Source organism: Bufo bufo, chromosome 3, assembly GCF_905171765.1.
Source record: "Bufo bufo chromosome 3, aBufBuf1.1, whole genome shotgun sequence".
In the NCBI taxonomy this organism is placed as follows: domain Eukaryota; kingdom Metazoa; phylum Chordata; class Amphibia; order Anura; family Bufonidae; genus Bufo; species Bufo bufo.
The window spans coordinates 278,791,369-278,808,233 of record NC_053391.1 but is presented as its reverse complement, the minus strand read 5'-3'; the positions used below and the strand labels follow the sequence as shown (position 1 = coordinate 278,808,233).

General features: G+C 46.2%; 1 protein-coding gene across 1 annotated transcript in view; it reads left to right on the top strand.

The window, feature by feature from the left end:
• The window catches only part of UHRF1BP1 (UHRF1 binding protein 1), a 944,367-nt gene that overhangs the window by 652,477 nt on the left and 275,025 nt on the right, over positions 1 to 16,865 (top strand). Inside the window, exon 19 of the mRNA XM_040424154.1 lies at positions 2,762 to 2,870. Coding sequence (XP_040280088.1) covers positions 2,762 to 2,870 — 109 coding nt within the window. The remainder of the gene's footprint in view (positions 1 to 2,761; positions 2,871 to 16,865) is intronic.

Sequence of the window (16,865 nt, the reverse complement as noted above, 5' to 3'; positions counted from 1 at the left end):
CCCAAAGTTGACTGCAGATGGGATCACAGGTCAGTCCAGCTGAGTCAGCGCTGTGGAGGAGGGAAGAGTGCAGGAACTGAGAAGCCTGTCTGGCAGGGAGCACCACAGAGGAGGAACCATTCATTAAAGGGGTTATCCGAGTTATTTTTTTGTTCTTTTTATGTTCCTAACTAAGCAAATGTAACAGCTTTCCAATTCACTAACTTTATCTCCAGTGGCTGGTTTCTCAGATTTGACTTAGGGTCACATGACCTGTGATGTCAGCTTCTCTCCCTGCTCTGATAAAGGTCACTGTGCTGGCCATGCACCCCCTTCAGTGCCGTCTGCTCTCTTTCCTAAGATTCTTAACCCCTTCAGCTACACATACTGGCTAGCTGCAGCAGTGACAATTCTGGGCACAGGATCTGACAGACTAGAGAGAGCATTGCACAAGAAGGTAGGGGGAAGATCCTGTTTGTATTAGCAGTGTCATTATACAAGTGGGACTTGTAGTTCTACACTTACAAGTTGCTGTTTTCTCCCAGCACTCAGGGCAGCTCTTGTATCCACTCCTTTAGCAGTGTCATTATACAGCTTGGACTTGTAGTCCTACACATGCAACATGCTGCTGAGTCTCCCAGCAGGCAGACATGTCACTCAGGGCAGGTCTTGTATTCACTCCCTTAGTAGTGCAGGGGGAGGAACAGAGATTGTTTTTTTATTGCATGTAAACAAAGGGCCAGAAAAGAACCAGGGAAATGAGGAAATATATATATTTTTTTGCATAAAACTTGCTTAGCTTAGTTAAATATTGCTGCCCATCAGATTTTCAGTGCTATATTATTTTTTTTCATAACTCGGACAACCCCTTTAATGTTTGTCAACTGCTGTGTGGATGCCGCCCCCTCAAAAATACTGCAAACTGCCGCCTTAGACGAGATTCTCATCTACCCTCATGGCAGAAACAGCCCTGGCCCTGCTATGCACATTTGTACACAGAGAATGTCATCAGTTACCAATAACACATCTTTCATCTACAAAAAAAAGAGGCAGACAAAAGTGTTACTGAATCTTTTCCTACAAAACTTTATATCGGTTTGCTCAGCTCTTTCTGCTCTATAACATGCTGCTTGTAGATTGCATAACATTTTGTGATGACAGGTCCTTATAAAGGGAACCTGTCACCTGGAAAACACATATTAAACCAACCACAGTACCTTTAAGTATTCCCCAGTGTGTTGCTAATCATGATTTTCTTTCCTCATAATGTCTCCTCATATTTGTTAAAATCACAGTTTTAATGTCTGTTGGCGCCTTCTCCAAGTCAGGCTTGAAGTCAAGGGGGCAGCAGCCTCCTTGCTTCAAGGCACGATAAGCCTGCCCCATACCCCTTTTCTCTACATTGTGATGGACATCTTGCCGGGATCGCTCTCTTCTCGCGCATGCGCTGTGCACTGCCTGTTACAGCATGATCCTAGCTCCCTCACTCACCGCCTTTATTTTGCGCCCGGCCGTCGCTTCTCGTCTTTAGCGTGTGCGTGATCACTTGCTTCAGGCGATGGAGAACGTAAGCCAGTGATCACACTCACGCTAAAGACGAGAAGCAACGGCCGGGCGCGAGCGTGATGGAACTGAACGGCGCATGCGCAGTCTGCAAAATGAATGCGGTGAGTGAGGGAGCAGGGATCGTGCTGTAACAGGCAGCGCACGCCGCATGTGCGAGAAGGGCGCGGTCCCGGCATCACGGCAAGATGTCCATCACAATGTAGAGAGAAGGGGTATGGAGCAGGCTTATCGTGCCTTTAAGCAAGGAGGCTGATGCCCCGCTTGACTTCAAGCCTGACTGAGGAAAGAAAATCATGATTAGCAACACACTGGGGGATACTTAAAGGCACTGTGGTTGGTATAATATGTGTTTTCCAGGTGACAGGTTCCCTTTAAACTGTCTGTGAATGGTTGTTTGATACAGTAAACAACTACTGTGCCTCCTTAGAAGTAAAAAACCCAATATATGCCCCAACCAGGGAATCTATTACTACTCAAAGGGTAGATAATTGGCATAAGCCTATGGCAAAACACCATAATACAAAGCCTACAAATGACTGCCAGACCGCTTATAAATTAGTGCCATTTTATTGCATGATTACATATATTACACAAACATGATAAAAAGAATATAGTGCAGGGAAAGAAACTACATCATCTGGAGGATAAACACAGCGGATACTACGTCCATAAATCAGTCCATCTATGTCATATGATGGAGGATAAAGTGCTAATGCAAAGACATGTTCATACACAATCAAAGGACATAGAACGGTTGGTTATCCATGCTGTGTCTCCTCCACGATGGTGTCAACCCCGACGCGCATTTCGCCGAACCTTCGAACCCCAGACGAAGGTTCGCCAAAACGCGCGTCGGGGTTGACGCCATCCTGGAGGAGACACAGCATGGGTAACCGTTCTATGTCCTTTGATTGTGTATGAACATGTCTTTGCATTAGCACTTTATCCTCCATCATATGACATAGATGGACTGATTTATGGACGTAGTAGCCGCTGTGTTTATCCTCCAGATGATGTTGTTCCTTTCCCTGCACTATATTCTTTTTATCATGTTTGTGTAATATGTGTAATCATGCAATAAAATGGCACTAATTTATAAGCGGTCTGGCAGTCATTTGTAGGCTTTGTCTCCTTAGAAGTAAGCATTTGTAACGAGAACCTACCGTTGTAACCTTACTAACAATCTAATTGCTTATGTGTCCATTTTGTGTAACAGGATGATGTTCCACGTATGTATCAGTCTCCAGTTGTTCCCGAACCAATTGCTTTTTTAGTGGAAAACCTCAAAGTTCAGAGGCAAGAAGATGGAGTTTTCTGGATCACTGGTGGGTGTGTCGACCCTGTAATTTACAGGTTTCTAATCTTATACCTATAATTTCAAAAGTTTGAATCAATAGTGGTCTGGGTCCTTAGACCCTTCCATGATCGCTAAAATGAAGGGCTGCAACCACTGTGCCCATTCAGAACCATGGTCTCCCATTCAAGGGTCATGTGTGTGTGTGTTTATATATATATATATATATATATATATATACACTGTACTTGCTACAGTCTGAACATGACTCTTTTAGTGGAGTTGGCTGGAACTGGGCATATCCATTATTGTTAGAACCTGGCTTACTGTACAGACAAGGTATCAAAACAAGTTTTACTGTACAGATGTAAAGGCAAAACAATGTTTACTGCATAGTAACAGTACCAGAACCAAGATAAGTGCACAGATAGTTCGCAGGAAGTAAGCTCACTATATGAATATGGTACTAGAATCAAACCTAGTACATATAGATATGTTATAAGAACCACTATTGCAACACAGATACAATACCAGAAAAAAGCTAAGTGCATAGAGATGGTAACAGCATCAGATTTAGATAATAAACAAACACCTTCAAGCGGATGTAATAGACTTCCTGTAGATGCACACACATGCATGCTCTCTTGGCTGTGGACTGCATGTCACCACCATGGCTTAATGTGTTTTATGCATTTAAAGGGAATATGCCACCTATACTATCTTACAAATTAAAACATACATATTGTTTGAATTATCTGGTTGTAGAATAAAATCTATTTTCTGTACATGATTATGAGGTTAGACAAATTGCCTGAGCTGATAATACCATTTAGGGTCCATTTACACGTCCGTGTGTGTTTTGCGGATCCACAAAACATGGACACCGGCAATGTGCATCCCGCATTTTGCGGACCGTACATCGCCGGCACTAATAGAATATGCCTATTCTTGTCCGCAATTGCGGACAAGAATAGTGCATGTTCTATTTTTTTCGGGAACGGAAATGTGGACCCGGAAGTGCGGGTCCGCATTTCCGGATCCGGGCCGCACATCGTGCGGCCCCATAGAAATGAATGGGTCCGCAATTCCATTCCGCAAAATGCGGAACAGAGTTACGAACGTGTGAATGGACCCTTAGAGACATACTTTACAGCAGCCAGATTCACAGTAGGCACCTGTAGACTAGAGATGACTCATTGGCTTTTATGGCAGAGTATCCCAGGCATGCCTTGTGTCCAGTTCAGAGGTTATTGTGCGAGGAGTGATCACAGTGTTTCTGTCACGGCGGACGTGCACTCAGTCTAACAAGTAACGCACCAACCAGGCTCTGGCCGAGAGAATCAGGGGAAGGGTCACCTCCTAACTAATCCCTGACCTCTTTCCCTGCACTGCTCAGACCACCTACAGACCTTTAAGGTAGGTAGTATGAGGTGTCCCCGTGCCTGGGCTGACAAAACCCTGAATTCCCTGAGATGGTGAAGTAGGGAAATAGGAGCAGCCTGCTCGCACAGAACCTGGATGGGATAGATGACACAAAACAACCAAACTTGAAATAACACATCTTCCTGAGGTGGAGCAGACAGCCAACCTTCCTTCCTAGCTTCCAAGACCACAATGATTAGTATCATCCGCTCAGGGCACTGGGCTAGTGTGCTATTTAAACTAATGACCCCACCCAGTGCACCTGATGAGAGGCGGATCCAGAACGGCTCCAAAACAACCACTAAACTCGTGCTGCTATCCTGTCCGACCTCCGCACCTCGTCAGAGTGGGGCATGACAGTACCCCCCCTTCTACGGGTGACCTCCGGACACCCCGGACCAACATTATCCGGATGGTACCTATGAAAAGCCCTCACCAGTCGGCTGGCGTTGACATCCACCGCCGGAACCCACATCCTCTCCTCAGGACCGTATCCCCTCCAGTGCACCAGGTACTGAAGGGAACCCCAAAGAACTCTTGAGTCGAGAATCCTGGAGATCTCAAACTCCAAGTTTCCCTCGACCAGAACAGGAGGAGGAGGCAATGGCGATGGTTCCACCGGTCTCACGTAGTTTTTTAGTAAAGACCTGTGGAACACATCATGGATCCTCCAAGTCTGCGGAAGATCCAGCCGAAACGCCACAGGATTGATCACCGCAGAAATTTTATACGGACCAATAAATCTTGGACTCAGTTTCCAAGATGACACTCTCAATTTGATATTCTTAGTGGACAACCACACCAGATCACCCACACACAGGTCCGGACCAGTCATACGTCTCTTGTCAGCCATTCGTTTATACCTCTCACCCATCCTCTCCAAATTCCCTTGAATCCTCCGCCAGATAGAGGATAAGGCAGAAGAGAATCTCTCCTCCTCTGGCATCCCAGAGGAACCAGACCCAGAAAAGGTACCAAACTGAGGATGGAAACCGTATGCGCCAAAAAAAGGCGACTTACCCGTGGACTCCTGCCTACGGTTATTCAATGCAAATTCTGCTAAGGACAAGAATGAGGACCAGTCCTCCTGATTCTCAGCCACAAAGCACCTCAAGTAGGTCTCCAGGTTTTGATTAGTACGCTTCGTCTGACCATTCGACTGCGGATGAAAAGCCGAAGAGAATGAAAGTTGAAGGCCAAGCCGAGAGCAGAACGCCCTCCAAAACCTGGAGACAAACTGCGTGCCCCTATCAGAGACCACATTTGAAGGAATACCATGCAATTTCACAATATTATCCACAAAAATCTGCGCAAGGGTCTTAGCGTTAGGCAGACTCGTTAGTGGTATAAAGTGAGCCATTTTACTGAAACGGTCAACTACCACCAAAATCTCTGTTCTCCCGGAGGAACTCGGCAGATCCGTAATAAAGTCCATAGACAAATGTGTCCAAGGACGAGATGGAATAGACAATGGAAGAAGTGAACCAGGCGGTCGAGTATGAGCAACCTTTGACCGAGCGCAGGTTTCACAAGCTGTCACGTAATTCTCAATGCTCTTACGTAACCCTAGCCACCAGAACCTCCGGGATACTAGATCACAGGTGGACTTACCACCAGGATGTCCAGCGAGAACAGTATCGTGATGTTCCTTGAACACCTTGTATCGTAGGCCCTCAGGAACAAACAACCTCCCTGGGGGACAAGAACCAGGAGCCCCCTCCTGGGCTCCCAACACCTCCATCTCCAATTCAGGTTACAGAGCGGAGACCACCACCCCATCCGCCAAAATCGGCGCCGGATCTTCTGAATCACCTCCCCCAGGAAAGCTGCGAGACAAGGCATCTGCCTTGACGTTCTTGAGCCCTGGGCGAAAGGTAACCACGAAATTTAACCTGGTAAAAAACAGTGACCATCTGGCCTGCCTAGGGTCCAGACGCTTGGCAGATTGCAGGTAAGCCAAATTCTTATGGTCAGTATACACCGTAACGGGGTGAGACGCCCCCTCTAACCAGTGACGCCATTCCTCAAAGGCCAACTTGATAGCCAACAACTCTCTATCTCCAACAGCATAATTCCTCTCGGCGACCGAGAGCTTCTTGGAGAAGAAGGCACACGGGACCCACTTGCCAGGAGATGAACCCTGTGACAGCACCGCCCCAACCCCCACCTCTGATGCATCAACCTCCACTACGAATGGCTGAGACACATCCGGCTGCAGCAGAATGGGAGCAGACGCAAAACGCTCCTTAACAGCCGAAAAGGCCTCCAATGCCTCATCTGACCAGACAGAGACATCGGCGCCCTTCTTGGTCATATCAGTAAGAGGTTTTACTAGGGTAGAATAATTTGAAATACATTTTCTATAATAATTCGTAAACCCCAAGAACCGCATCAAAGCTTTCTGATTCTCTGGTCGGTCCCACTCCAGAACCGCCCGGACCTTTTCGGGGTCCATACGAAAACCGGAATCAGAAAGCATGTATCCCAAGAACGGAAGCTCTTGCACCGCAAACAAACATTTCTCCAATTTGGCATATAACTTATTCTCCCAAAGGATCGTCAAAACCTGTCTCACATGATCCTGATGGGTCTTCAGTTGAGGAGAATAAATTAAAATGTCATCAAGGTAACCTACGAATGTAATTGACGAATCGCTGAAATACTGCTGGCGCGTTCGTCAACCCAAAAGGCATCACCAGGTTCTCAAAATGACCCTTGTGCGTATTGAATGCCGTTTTCCACTCATCCCCCTCCTTGATCCTGATCAGATTGTAGGCTCCTCTCAAATCCAACTTGGAGAACACCTTGGCTCCAACAATCTGATCAAAAAGATCAGAGATCAAAGGCAGGGGATATGGATCCTGGACTGTAATACAGTTCAATTCCCGGAAATCCAAACACGGTCTCAGTGATCCATCTTTTTTCTTCACAAAGAACAAACCTACTGCCACTGGAGACTTAAATGGTCTAATATAACCCTTTGCCAAACTCTCGGCGACATACTTTCGCATGACCTCTCTTTCGGGTTGAGAGCCGAGACTTTGGTAACTTAGCCCCAGGAATGAGATTAACTGGACAATCATAGTCTCGATGAGGGGGCAATTCCTGAGCCCCACCCTCCGAAAAGACATCCCCAAAATCCGAGAGATACTGAGGTAAAGCTGTAATGGACACACCAGAGATAGATGTGCCAAGACAATTATCCGAACAAAACTCGCTCAAACCAATGATTTGTTTCGCTTGCCAGTCTATAATTGGGTTATGTGTCACAAGGGTGTCAAGAGCCCGGAATCAGAAAGCATGTATCCCAAGAATACCCGGGGTCAGGAAGTCGCAGCGGGTGGCTGCGTGCTCTATGTCTAAAGACAGTGCTGTTTATTAATGGTAGCTTTCTGGGTTTGCCTTGCAATCCTTTTTGGCTCACTCAGGGATCCGTAGCTTCTCCTCCTCAGCTGTTTCTTGTCCAGCAATCCCAACCTCCTTATATTCCCATCTCTGACTTCTCTGGTTGCCAGATATAGAGCTTCCTGCCTGGACTTCTATACTGACCCACTGGAGCTGTGTAGCTGTGTTTCCTGGTTGTTGTCCCAGAACGTTACCCTCCGGATCCCTGTTGGGCCTTGGTGGTCTGCTGTTGTCGCCCACCTGGGATTATATGTTTGTCTGTATTGTCTGTCCTCTCCTTGGTGTTTTCCTTTTAGTGTCAGTGGTGCGGACTAGTGATCCCACCGCCCCGTTCACTACATAGGGCTCATCTTAGGGAAAGCCAAGGTTTATGCACGTGATCGGCGTACGGGTGAGGAACCCGTTTAGGGACGTCAGGGCAGTCAGGTGCCAGCCGCAAGGTGAGTCAGGGGTCACCATCTTTCCCTCTCCCTTGGACAGGGCCTTCCCATTTCCCTCCCTTTGCGTGACGCCGGTCATTACATTATATCTGGCACTTATTTTGTGTAGGTAAAAAAAACAAAAAAAAAAACTTTTTCATTCTACCTACTTAGAATCCAGTATCGATCCAATTGCTGCTTTGTCAAAGCAACTTCAAGGCCTGTCTTTGGAGGTGACAGGATTGAAGGCGTCGGTCCTCCAGCAACAGCAGCAATTGCAACAGACCGCAAGCCCAGCGGTTGCTACAGGTAACCAGGTTGTTGCGGAACCCAAGGTTGCTCTTCCTGACAGATTTTCTGGGGGAAGGGACAAATTTGTGACGTTCCGTGAGGCCTGTAAATTATATTTTAAACTGCGCCCTTACTCCTCTGGTAATTTTTGGGGCCTTGGGTCTCATATATGATGACCCTTACCGAATCGCACTGGCTAAATCAAAGTTACGAGGCTCCTATAGGGAGAGCGGCCAGTAGAGGAGTATTTCTCAGAGTTCCGTAGGTGGGCTACGGATACCCAGTGGAATGACCCGGCTCTCAGGAGTCAGTTCTGCTCTGGGTTATCCGAAAGGATTAAGGATGCGCTTGCGCTGTATGAGACTCCCTTTTCCCTTGATGCGGTTATGTCCCTTTCTATCAGGATAGATAGACGTCTTAGGGACAGATTGAAAAATCCGGAGCAACTGGTAACCCCTCCCAAGCAGCAGTTAGTCTGTACGGACTTAGACGAGCCTATGCAGCTAGGAGGAACTACTCGTCAGGTCCGTCCTCCTGAGGCTCGCCGTAGGCGTGGGGTTTGTTTTTTCTGTGGGGAGAGGGGTCATTTTATTAATGTCTGTCCTTCCTTTCTAAAAAACAAAAGACCGTCGGAAAACTACTAACCCCAGGCTGTGTGGAGGATGTCAGCCGGGGGGTATACGTTTCCTCCATACGAACATCGCAATTTGTGTTGCCAGCGGTTATTGTTTTTGGTGTTAAGACGGAGACTATTTCTTTTTTTCTAGACAGTGGAGCAGGAGTAAATTTGATAGATGCCCATTTTGCCCACACTATGGGTTTGTCTCTCTGTACGCTACAGAGACCTATTCCCATATTCGCTATTGATTCTGCTCCTCTGTCTCAGAGAAACCTCACTCACATTGTCCATAACTTACACCTTCGGGTAGGGGACCACCATAACGAGTGGCTTTCATGTTATGTTCTGGAGGGGCTTCCCACTCCTGTGGTGTTGGGTCTTCCCTGGTTGGTAGCGCACAATCCAGTGGTGGATTGGCAGGCCAGGGAGATATTGGAGTGGAGTGAGCATTGCATAGTCGCCTCCATAGCTACCCTACCTACATTTGTTTCGGACTTTGAGGACGTTTTTTCTGAAAAGGGTTACCAGAAGTTACCACCTCACCGTCCTTATGATTGCCCGGTTAACCTGATTCCAGGTGCAAAATTACCCAAGACCAGGTTATATAATCTTTCGGGTCTGGAGAGACAAGCCATGAAAGATTACATCTCCGAGAGCTTGGCTAAGGGACACATCAGACCCTCTTCTTCACCCGTGGCTGCAGGGTTTTTCTTCGTTAAAAAGAAAGATGGGGGCCTGCGTCCTTGCCTAGATTTTCGCGAATTAAACCGGATAACCATCCAAGACCCATACCCATTTCCTCTCATTCCTGACCTGTTTAATCAGATTGCTGGTGCTAGGTGGTTCTCCAAACTTGATCTTAGGGGGGCCTACAATCTGATTCGTATCAAGGAAGGGGATGAGTGGAAGACAGCTTTTAACACCCCTGAGGGGCATTATGAAAATCTAGTCATGCCTTTCGGTCTGACCAATGCTCCTGCTGTCTTCCAACATTTCGTTAATGACATTTTTAGTCATCTTATCGGCAGGTTTGTGGTGATATACCTAGATGATATTTTCATTTATTCGTCTGATCTGAAAACACATGAGGTGCATGTCAGACAGGTACTGCAGGTCCTACGGATGAATAAATGATATGCTAAAATTGAAAAGTGTGTCTTCGCCGTTCAGGAAATACAGTTCCTAGGTTATTTATTATCTGCTTCAGGTTTCCGTATGGATCCTAGGAAGGTCCAGGCAATTTTAGATTGGTATCTTCCTGAGAACCTCAAAGCACTGCAACGGTTCTTGGGCTTCGCAAATTTCTATAGAAAGTTCATTAAAAATTATTTGGTGATTGTAAAACCCCTTACTGACATGACAAGGAAGGGGACTGATTTTTCTAAATGGTCTGACGCCGCTAAAATTGCTTTTTCCTCTCTAAAAGAGAGGTTTACCTCGGCACCTGTACTAATCCAACCTGATGTCTCCCAGCCTTTTATTGTTGAAGTAGATGCGTCAGAGGTGGGAGTGGGGGCTGTGCTGTCTCAGGGTCCGTCTCCTGGCAAATGGCATCCTTGTGCGTTCTTTTCTAAAAAAACTATCTGCAACAGAGAAGAACTATGATATTGGCAATAGGGAACTATTAGCTATTAAACTAGCGTTTGAAGAATGGCGTCACTTTTTAGAGGGGGCAATCCACCCCGTCACTGTGATTACGGACCACAAAAACCTTCTGTACCTCGAATCAGCTAAGCGTCTCACCCCTAGACAAGCTAGGTGGTCGCTATTTATTACCAGGTTTAACTTTGTTATTACCTATCGTCCTGGGGCAAAAAATACCAAGGCAGATGCACTATCTCGTTGTTTTCCTGGAGGGGGTAATGTGAGTGATCCGGTACCCATTCTACAAAGAGGAGTGGTTGTCTCTGCGGTACACTCTGTTCTGGAGGGGAAGGTGTTAGAGGCCCAGGGGGACGCCCCGGTCTCTGGCCCCTCAGAGAAATTGTTTGTACCGTTAAACCTGCGTCTCAAATTATTAAAGGAACATCATAATTCGGCACTTGCTGGGCACCCGGGTAGTAAAGCAACCTTGGAGCTATTGTCTCGTCGTTTTTGGTGGCCAAGGTTGCGTCAGGATGTAATGGATTTTGTGTCTTCCTGTTCTACTTGTGCGCGCGCGAAAGTCTCTCATACACGTCCTGCAGGGTCTTTATTGCCACTTGTCATTCCCAATAGGCCATGGACACATCTGTCAATATATTTCATCACTGACTTACCTTTGTCTGCGGGTAAAACAGTTATTTTGATAGTAGTGGACAGGTTTAGCAAAATGGTACACTTCATTGCGTTACCCGCACTACCTAATGCTAAGACTCTTGCTCAGGTATTCATCAGTGAAATTGTGAAGCTTCACGGGGTCCCTTCCGATGTTGTTTCGGATCGGGGAACCCAGTTTATTTCTAAATTTTGGAAAGCTTTTTGTTCCCGTTTGGGGGTACACTTGTCCTTTTCCTCAGCTTTCCATCCTCAGTCGAATGGACAGACTGAGCGTACCAACCAAAACCTTGAGACATATCTAAGATGTTTTGTGTCTGAAAACCAAGAGGTGTGGTCATCATATTTACCGTTAGCCGAGTTTGCCATAAATAATCGCCGTCAGGAATCTACTGGCAAGTCACCATTTCTTGGTGCATATTGTTTTCATCCCCAATTCTGTACTTTCAAAGAGGGGGGGTCTTCTGGGGTTCCCGAAGAGGAACAATTTTCGTCATCTCTTTCTTCTGTATGGCAGAAAGTGCAAGCTAATTTGAAAAATATGTGAGGTAAATATAAATGCATGGCTGATAAGAGACGGTCGCCAGGTCCGGACCTAGGAGTGAATGACTATGTGTGGTTGTCTACTAGGAATATTAAATTAAAGGTTCCCTCTTGGAAACTGGGTCCTAGGTTCATTGGCCCTTACAAAATAGTAGCCATCATTAACCCCGTGGCTTTTCGCCTGGAGTTATCTCAGACTTTTAAAATCCATAACGTCTTCCATAAGTCGTTACTCAAGAAGTATGTTCCACCTCTAGAACCGTCACCGCTGCCACCTCCTCCTGTTGTTGTGGATGGTAATCTAGAGTTTCAAATATCCAAAATTGTTGATTCTCGTCGGGTCCGCCGCTCTCTTCAATATCTGGTGAATTGGAGGGGTTACGGTCCCGAGGAAAGAATGTGGGTTCCAGCGTCTGAGGTAAACGCCGACAGGTTAGTTCGGGCTTTTCATGCCTCTCATCCTGAGAGACCTAGTCCTGAGTGTCCGGAGGCCCCTCGTAGAGAGGGGGGTACTGTCACGAGGGTGTCAAGAGCCACGCCTGACTCCGTTATACCCAGGGTCAGGAAGTCGCAGCGGGTGGCTGCGCTCTCTATGTCTAAAGACAGTGCTGTTTATTAATGGTAGCTTTCTGGGTTTGCCTTGCAATCCTTTTTGGCTCACTCAGGGATCCGTAGCTTCTCCTCCTCAGCTGTTTCTTGTCCAGCAATCCCAACCTCCTTATATTCCCATCTCTCACTTCTATACTGACCCACTGTTCCCTGGTTGTTGTTCCAGAACGTTACCCTCCGGATCCATGTTGGGCCTTGGTGGTCTGCTGTTGTCGCCCACTTGGGATTATATGTTTGTCTGTATTGTCTGTCCTCTCCTTGGTGATTTCCTTTTAGTGTCAGTGGTGCGAACTAGTGATCCCACCGCCCCGTTCACTACATAGGGCTCATCTTAGGGAAAGCCAGGGTTTAGGCACGTGATCGGCGTATGGGTGAGGAACCCGTCTAGGGACGTCAGGGCAGTCAGGTGCCAGCCGCAAGGTGAGTCAGGGGTCACCATCTTTCCCTCTCCCTTGGACAGGGGCTTCCCATTTCCCTCCCTTTGCGTGACGCCGGTCATTACATTATGTCTAGTCAACCATGGCAACCCCAAAACTATAGGAGCTGGCAAATCCTTCATGACAAAACAAGAAATAATTTCAGCATGTGAATCTTCCACCCTTAGGTGAATACAATGAACAATGTGAGTAAGGCTCCTTTGAGAAAGAGGGGAAGAATCAATTGCAAAAACACGAATCTCGTTCTCTAATGTGCAAGTACTTAGTCCCAGGCCTTGAAGAAAAAGAAAGTCAATTAGGTTTACCCCAGCACCACAATCGAGGAATACATCAACAAACACATTTTTTGACTCTAGCGCCACCATAGCTGAAAGGAGAAAATGGGAACTGCAGGGAGCTTGCATACCCGTCTGCTTCACCACACCATTCATACTACCAAGTGTGAGGGAAGTTTTTTTTTCTTTTTTCTTTTTCTCTTCCACCTGTGATTTAACATAAGGACAAGAAAAAACAAAATGACCCCTCTTTCCACAATAGTAACATAGATTGTGCACTTTTCTAAAGTCTCTACTATCAGAATGGCAAGATACCTGATCTAACTGCATGGGTTCCTCCCCTACCCCAGAGTTATGAGTAATATCACCCTGGGCAGTAGGAGAAACAAAACCACACGCAGGAGGGATCCCCTGCACGGAGGGACCCTTACACCTCTCTCTGATACGTCTATCCAACCGTATAGCCAAAGACATAGCATTCTCTAGAGTATCCGGGTACTCATAAAAAGCCAGGGCATCCGTCAACCTTTCAGATAACCCCTGACAAAACTGACTACGTAACGCGGGGTCATTCCACCCCGACTCAGTAGCCCACCTCCTAAACTCTGTGCAGTAACCCTCTGCAGTATGTTTACCCTGTAGTAAGTTACGCAATCTCGATTCTGCCATCGAGACCAGATCTGGGTCATCGTAAATCAATCCCAGGGCTTTGAAAAATTCCTCCACCGACCGGAGAGCCAGAGAACCGGGCGGCAGAGAAAAAGCCCAGGATTGCGCGTCCCCTTTAAACAAAGACATGATGATACCAACCCTCTGATCTTCATTACCTGATGAAAATGGACGCAGTCGAAAGTACAAATTGCATGACTCTTTAAAGCGGAAAAAATCATCCGTACCCCCTGTAAATTTCTCGGGAAGAGCGACTTTAGGCTCCCCACCAATTTGACCAGTACCTGATGCCAGAACCCTCTGACACTGTGTGACCGAACTACGCAGATCCGCAACCTCTAGGGATAAACCCTGCATGCGGTCAACCAGTGCATCAATTGACGCCATCACAAAAGCGCTGAGTGATGGTAGTCACAGTATGGCGGATTATAATGTCACGGCGGACGTGCACTCAGTCTAACAAGTAACGCACACCAACCAGGCTCTGGGCGAGAGACAGGGGAAGGGTCACCTCCTAACTAATCCCTGACCTCTTTCCCTGCACTGCTCAGCCCACCTACAGACCTTTAAGGTAGGTAGTATGAGGTGTCCCCGTGCCTGGGCTGACAAAACCCTGAATTCCCTGAGATGGTGAAGTAGGGAAATAGGAGCAGCCTGCTCGCACAGAACCTGGATGGGATAGATGACACAAAACAACCAAACTTGAAATAACACTTATCTTCCTGAGCTGGAGCAGACAGCCAACCTTCCTTCCTAGCTTCCAAGACCACAATGATTAGTATAATCCGCTCAGGGCACTGGGCTAGTGTGCTATTTAAACTAATGACCCCACCCAGTGCACCTGATGAGAGGCGGATCCAGCACGGCTCCAAAACAACCACTAAACTCGTGCTGCTATCTTGGCCGACCTCCGCACCTCGTCAGAGTGGGGCATGACAGTTTCTTTATAGGAGTTTTTTTTTTTGTCTTGTATAGATATTATCTTTTATTGTAATATGTCTGTGTGATGAGAATGAGATTACTGCTGAAAGTCTATTAAAGAAGTGTGCAAAACTGAAAATTTTAATCAAGGTATAACAGGGCACTATTACATAGTTTATGAAACAAGACATCTGTCCATCCAATTCAGCCTGTTATCCTGAAAGTTGATCAAGAGGAAGGCAAAAACTCCTGTGAGGTAGAAGCTTAGGCTTCACTACCGATTTTGGCTCCTAATAATTGATGTAAATAACTGACCAAATAACTAGTGTGAACTCAGACTGACTCTCCCAGTATTACTTCCCATATGACATACAGTCCTGATCAAAAGTTTAAGACCACTTGAAAAATGGCAAAAAATCATATTTAGCATGGCTGGATCTTAGCTGATCAAAAGTTTAGGACCACACCTCAAAAAAAAAAATAACCCCCCCCCCCCAAAAACAGAAATCCAACTTCCAAACATAAACTCAGTAATGAGTAGCTCTGCCGTTATTGTTTATCACTTCAAAAATTTGTTTCGGCATACTTGATGCTAGCGTTTCCATGAGGTGAGTGGGAACATTTCTCCAAGTGGTGAAGACGGCCGCACGAAGGCCATCTACTGTCTGGAACTGTTGTCCATTTTTGTAAACTTCCCTTGCCATCCATCCCCAAAGGTTCTCAATTAGATTTAGATCAGGGGAACACGCAGGATGGGCCAAAAGAGTGATGTTATTCTCCTGGAAGAAGTCCCTTGTCCTGTGGGCATTGTGTTCTGTAGCGTTGTCCTGTTGAAAAACCCAGTCGTTACCACACAGACAAGGGCATTCAGTCATGAGGAATGCTCTCTGCAACATCTGGACATAGCCAGCGGCCGTTTGACGCCCCTGAACTTCCTGAAGCTCGATTGTTCCACTGAAGGAAAAAGCACCCCAGACCATTATGGCGCCCCCTCCACTGTGGCGCGTAGAAAACATCTCAGGTGGGATCAGCTTGTCATGCCAATAACGTTGGAAACCATCAAGGTTAAAAAAAATTCTCATCAGAGAATAAAATTTTCTTCCACCTTTGAATGTCCCATGTTTGGTGCTCTCTTGCAAAGTCCAAACGAGCAGTTCTGTGGCGTTCAAGGAGACGAGGTCTTTGAAGACGTTTTTTGTTTTTGAAGCCCTTCAGTCTCAGATGCTGTCTGATGGTTGTGGTGCTGCAGTCAGCACCAGTAAGGGCCTTAATTTGGGTTGAGGATCGTCCAGTGTCTTAACGGACAGCCAATTGGATCCTCCGGCTCAGTGCTGATGAAATTTTTTGGGGTCTTCCACTTGACTTTTTTGTTCCATAACCCTCAGGATATTTTAAGAAATTCCAAATGACTGTCTTACTGCGTCCCACCTCAGCAGCAATGGCGCGCTGTGAGAGACGCTGCTTATGCAGTTCAACAACCCGACCACTTTAAAAAAGGGAGAGTTTTTTTGCCTTTGCCATCACAACGTGTGACTACCTGACATGAAATGACAATAAATCCACATCTTTGCACAGATTTGGCCTTTTTTAAAGGCATGTGGTCCTAAAATTTTGATCAGCTGAAAAACAGCCTGTTTCAGTTTATTCGTTGTTTTCATTAAATTGAATGCTCAAAAAATGTTTTGTCTCACTCCCATTTCTTCTTGTTGCATGTTGAAGCTCTACTTGGAACCTTGTTAAGATCCAGCCATGCTAAATATGATTTTTTGCCATTTTTCAAGTGGTCTTAAACTTTTGATCAGGACTGTAAGATGCACCTAGAGTATTACTACCCAGATGCATAACTTTACATTTATCCACATTGAACCTCATTTGCCAGGTTCACGCCCATAAACTCAGAGTGTCCAAGCTTGTACTTTATGAATGACTTCCATAGACTGCACAGTACTACATACCTTGTAATCTGCAAAAATAGAAATTGTGCTGTTAATCCCACCCTCGATATCATTAATAAATAAACTAAATAATAGAGGACCCAGCACCTATAACCCCAGGACCATTTAGAATAGGAATTATTGACCACAACTCTCTGGACACGGTCCTTCAGCCAGTTTTCAATCCTAATACAAACTATACTTTCTAAGCTTATAAACCTTATTT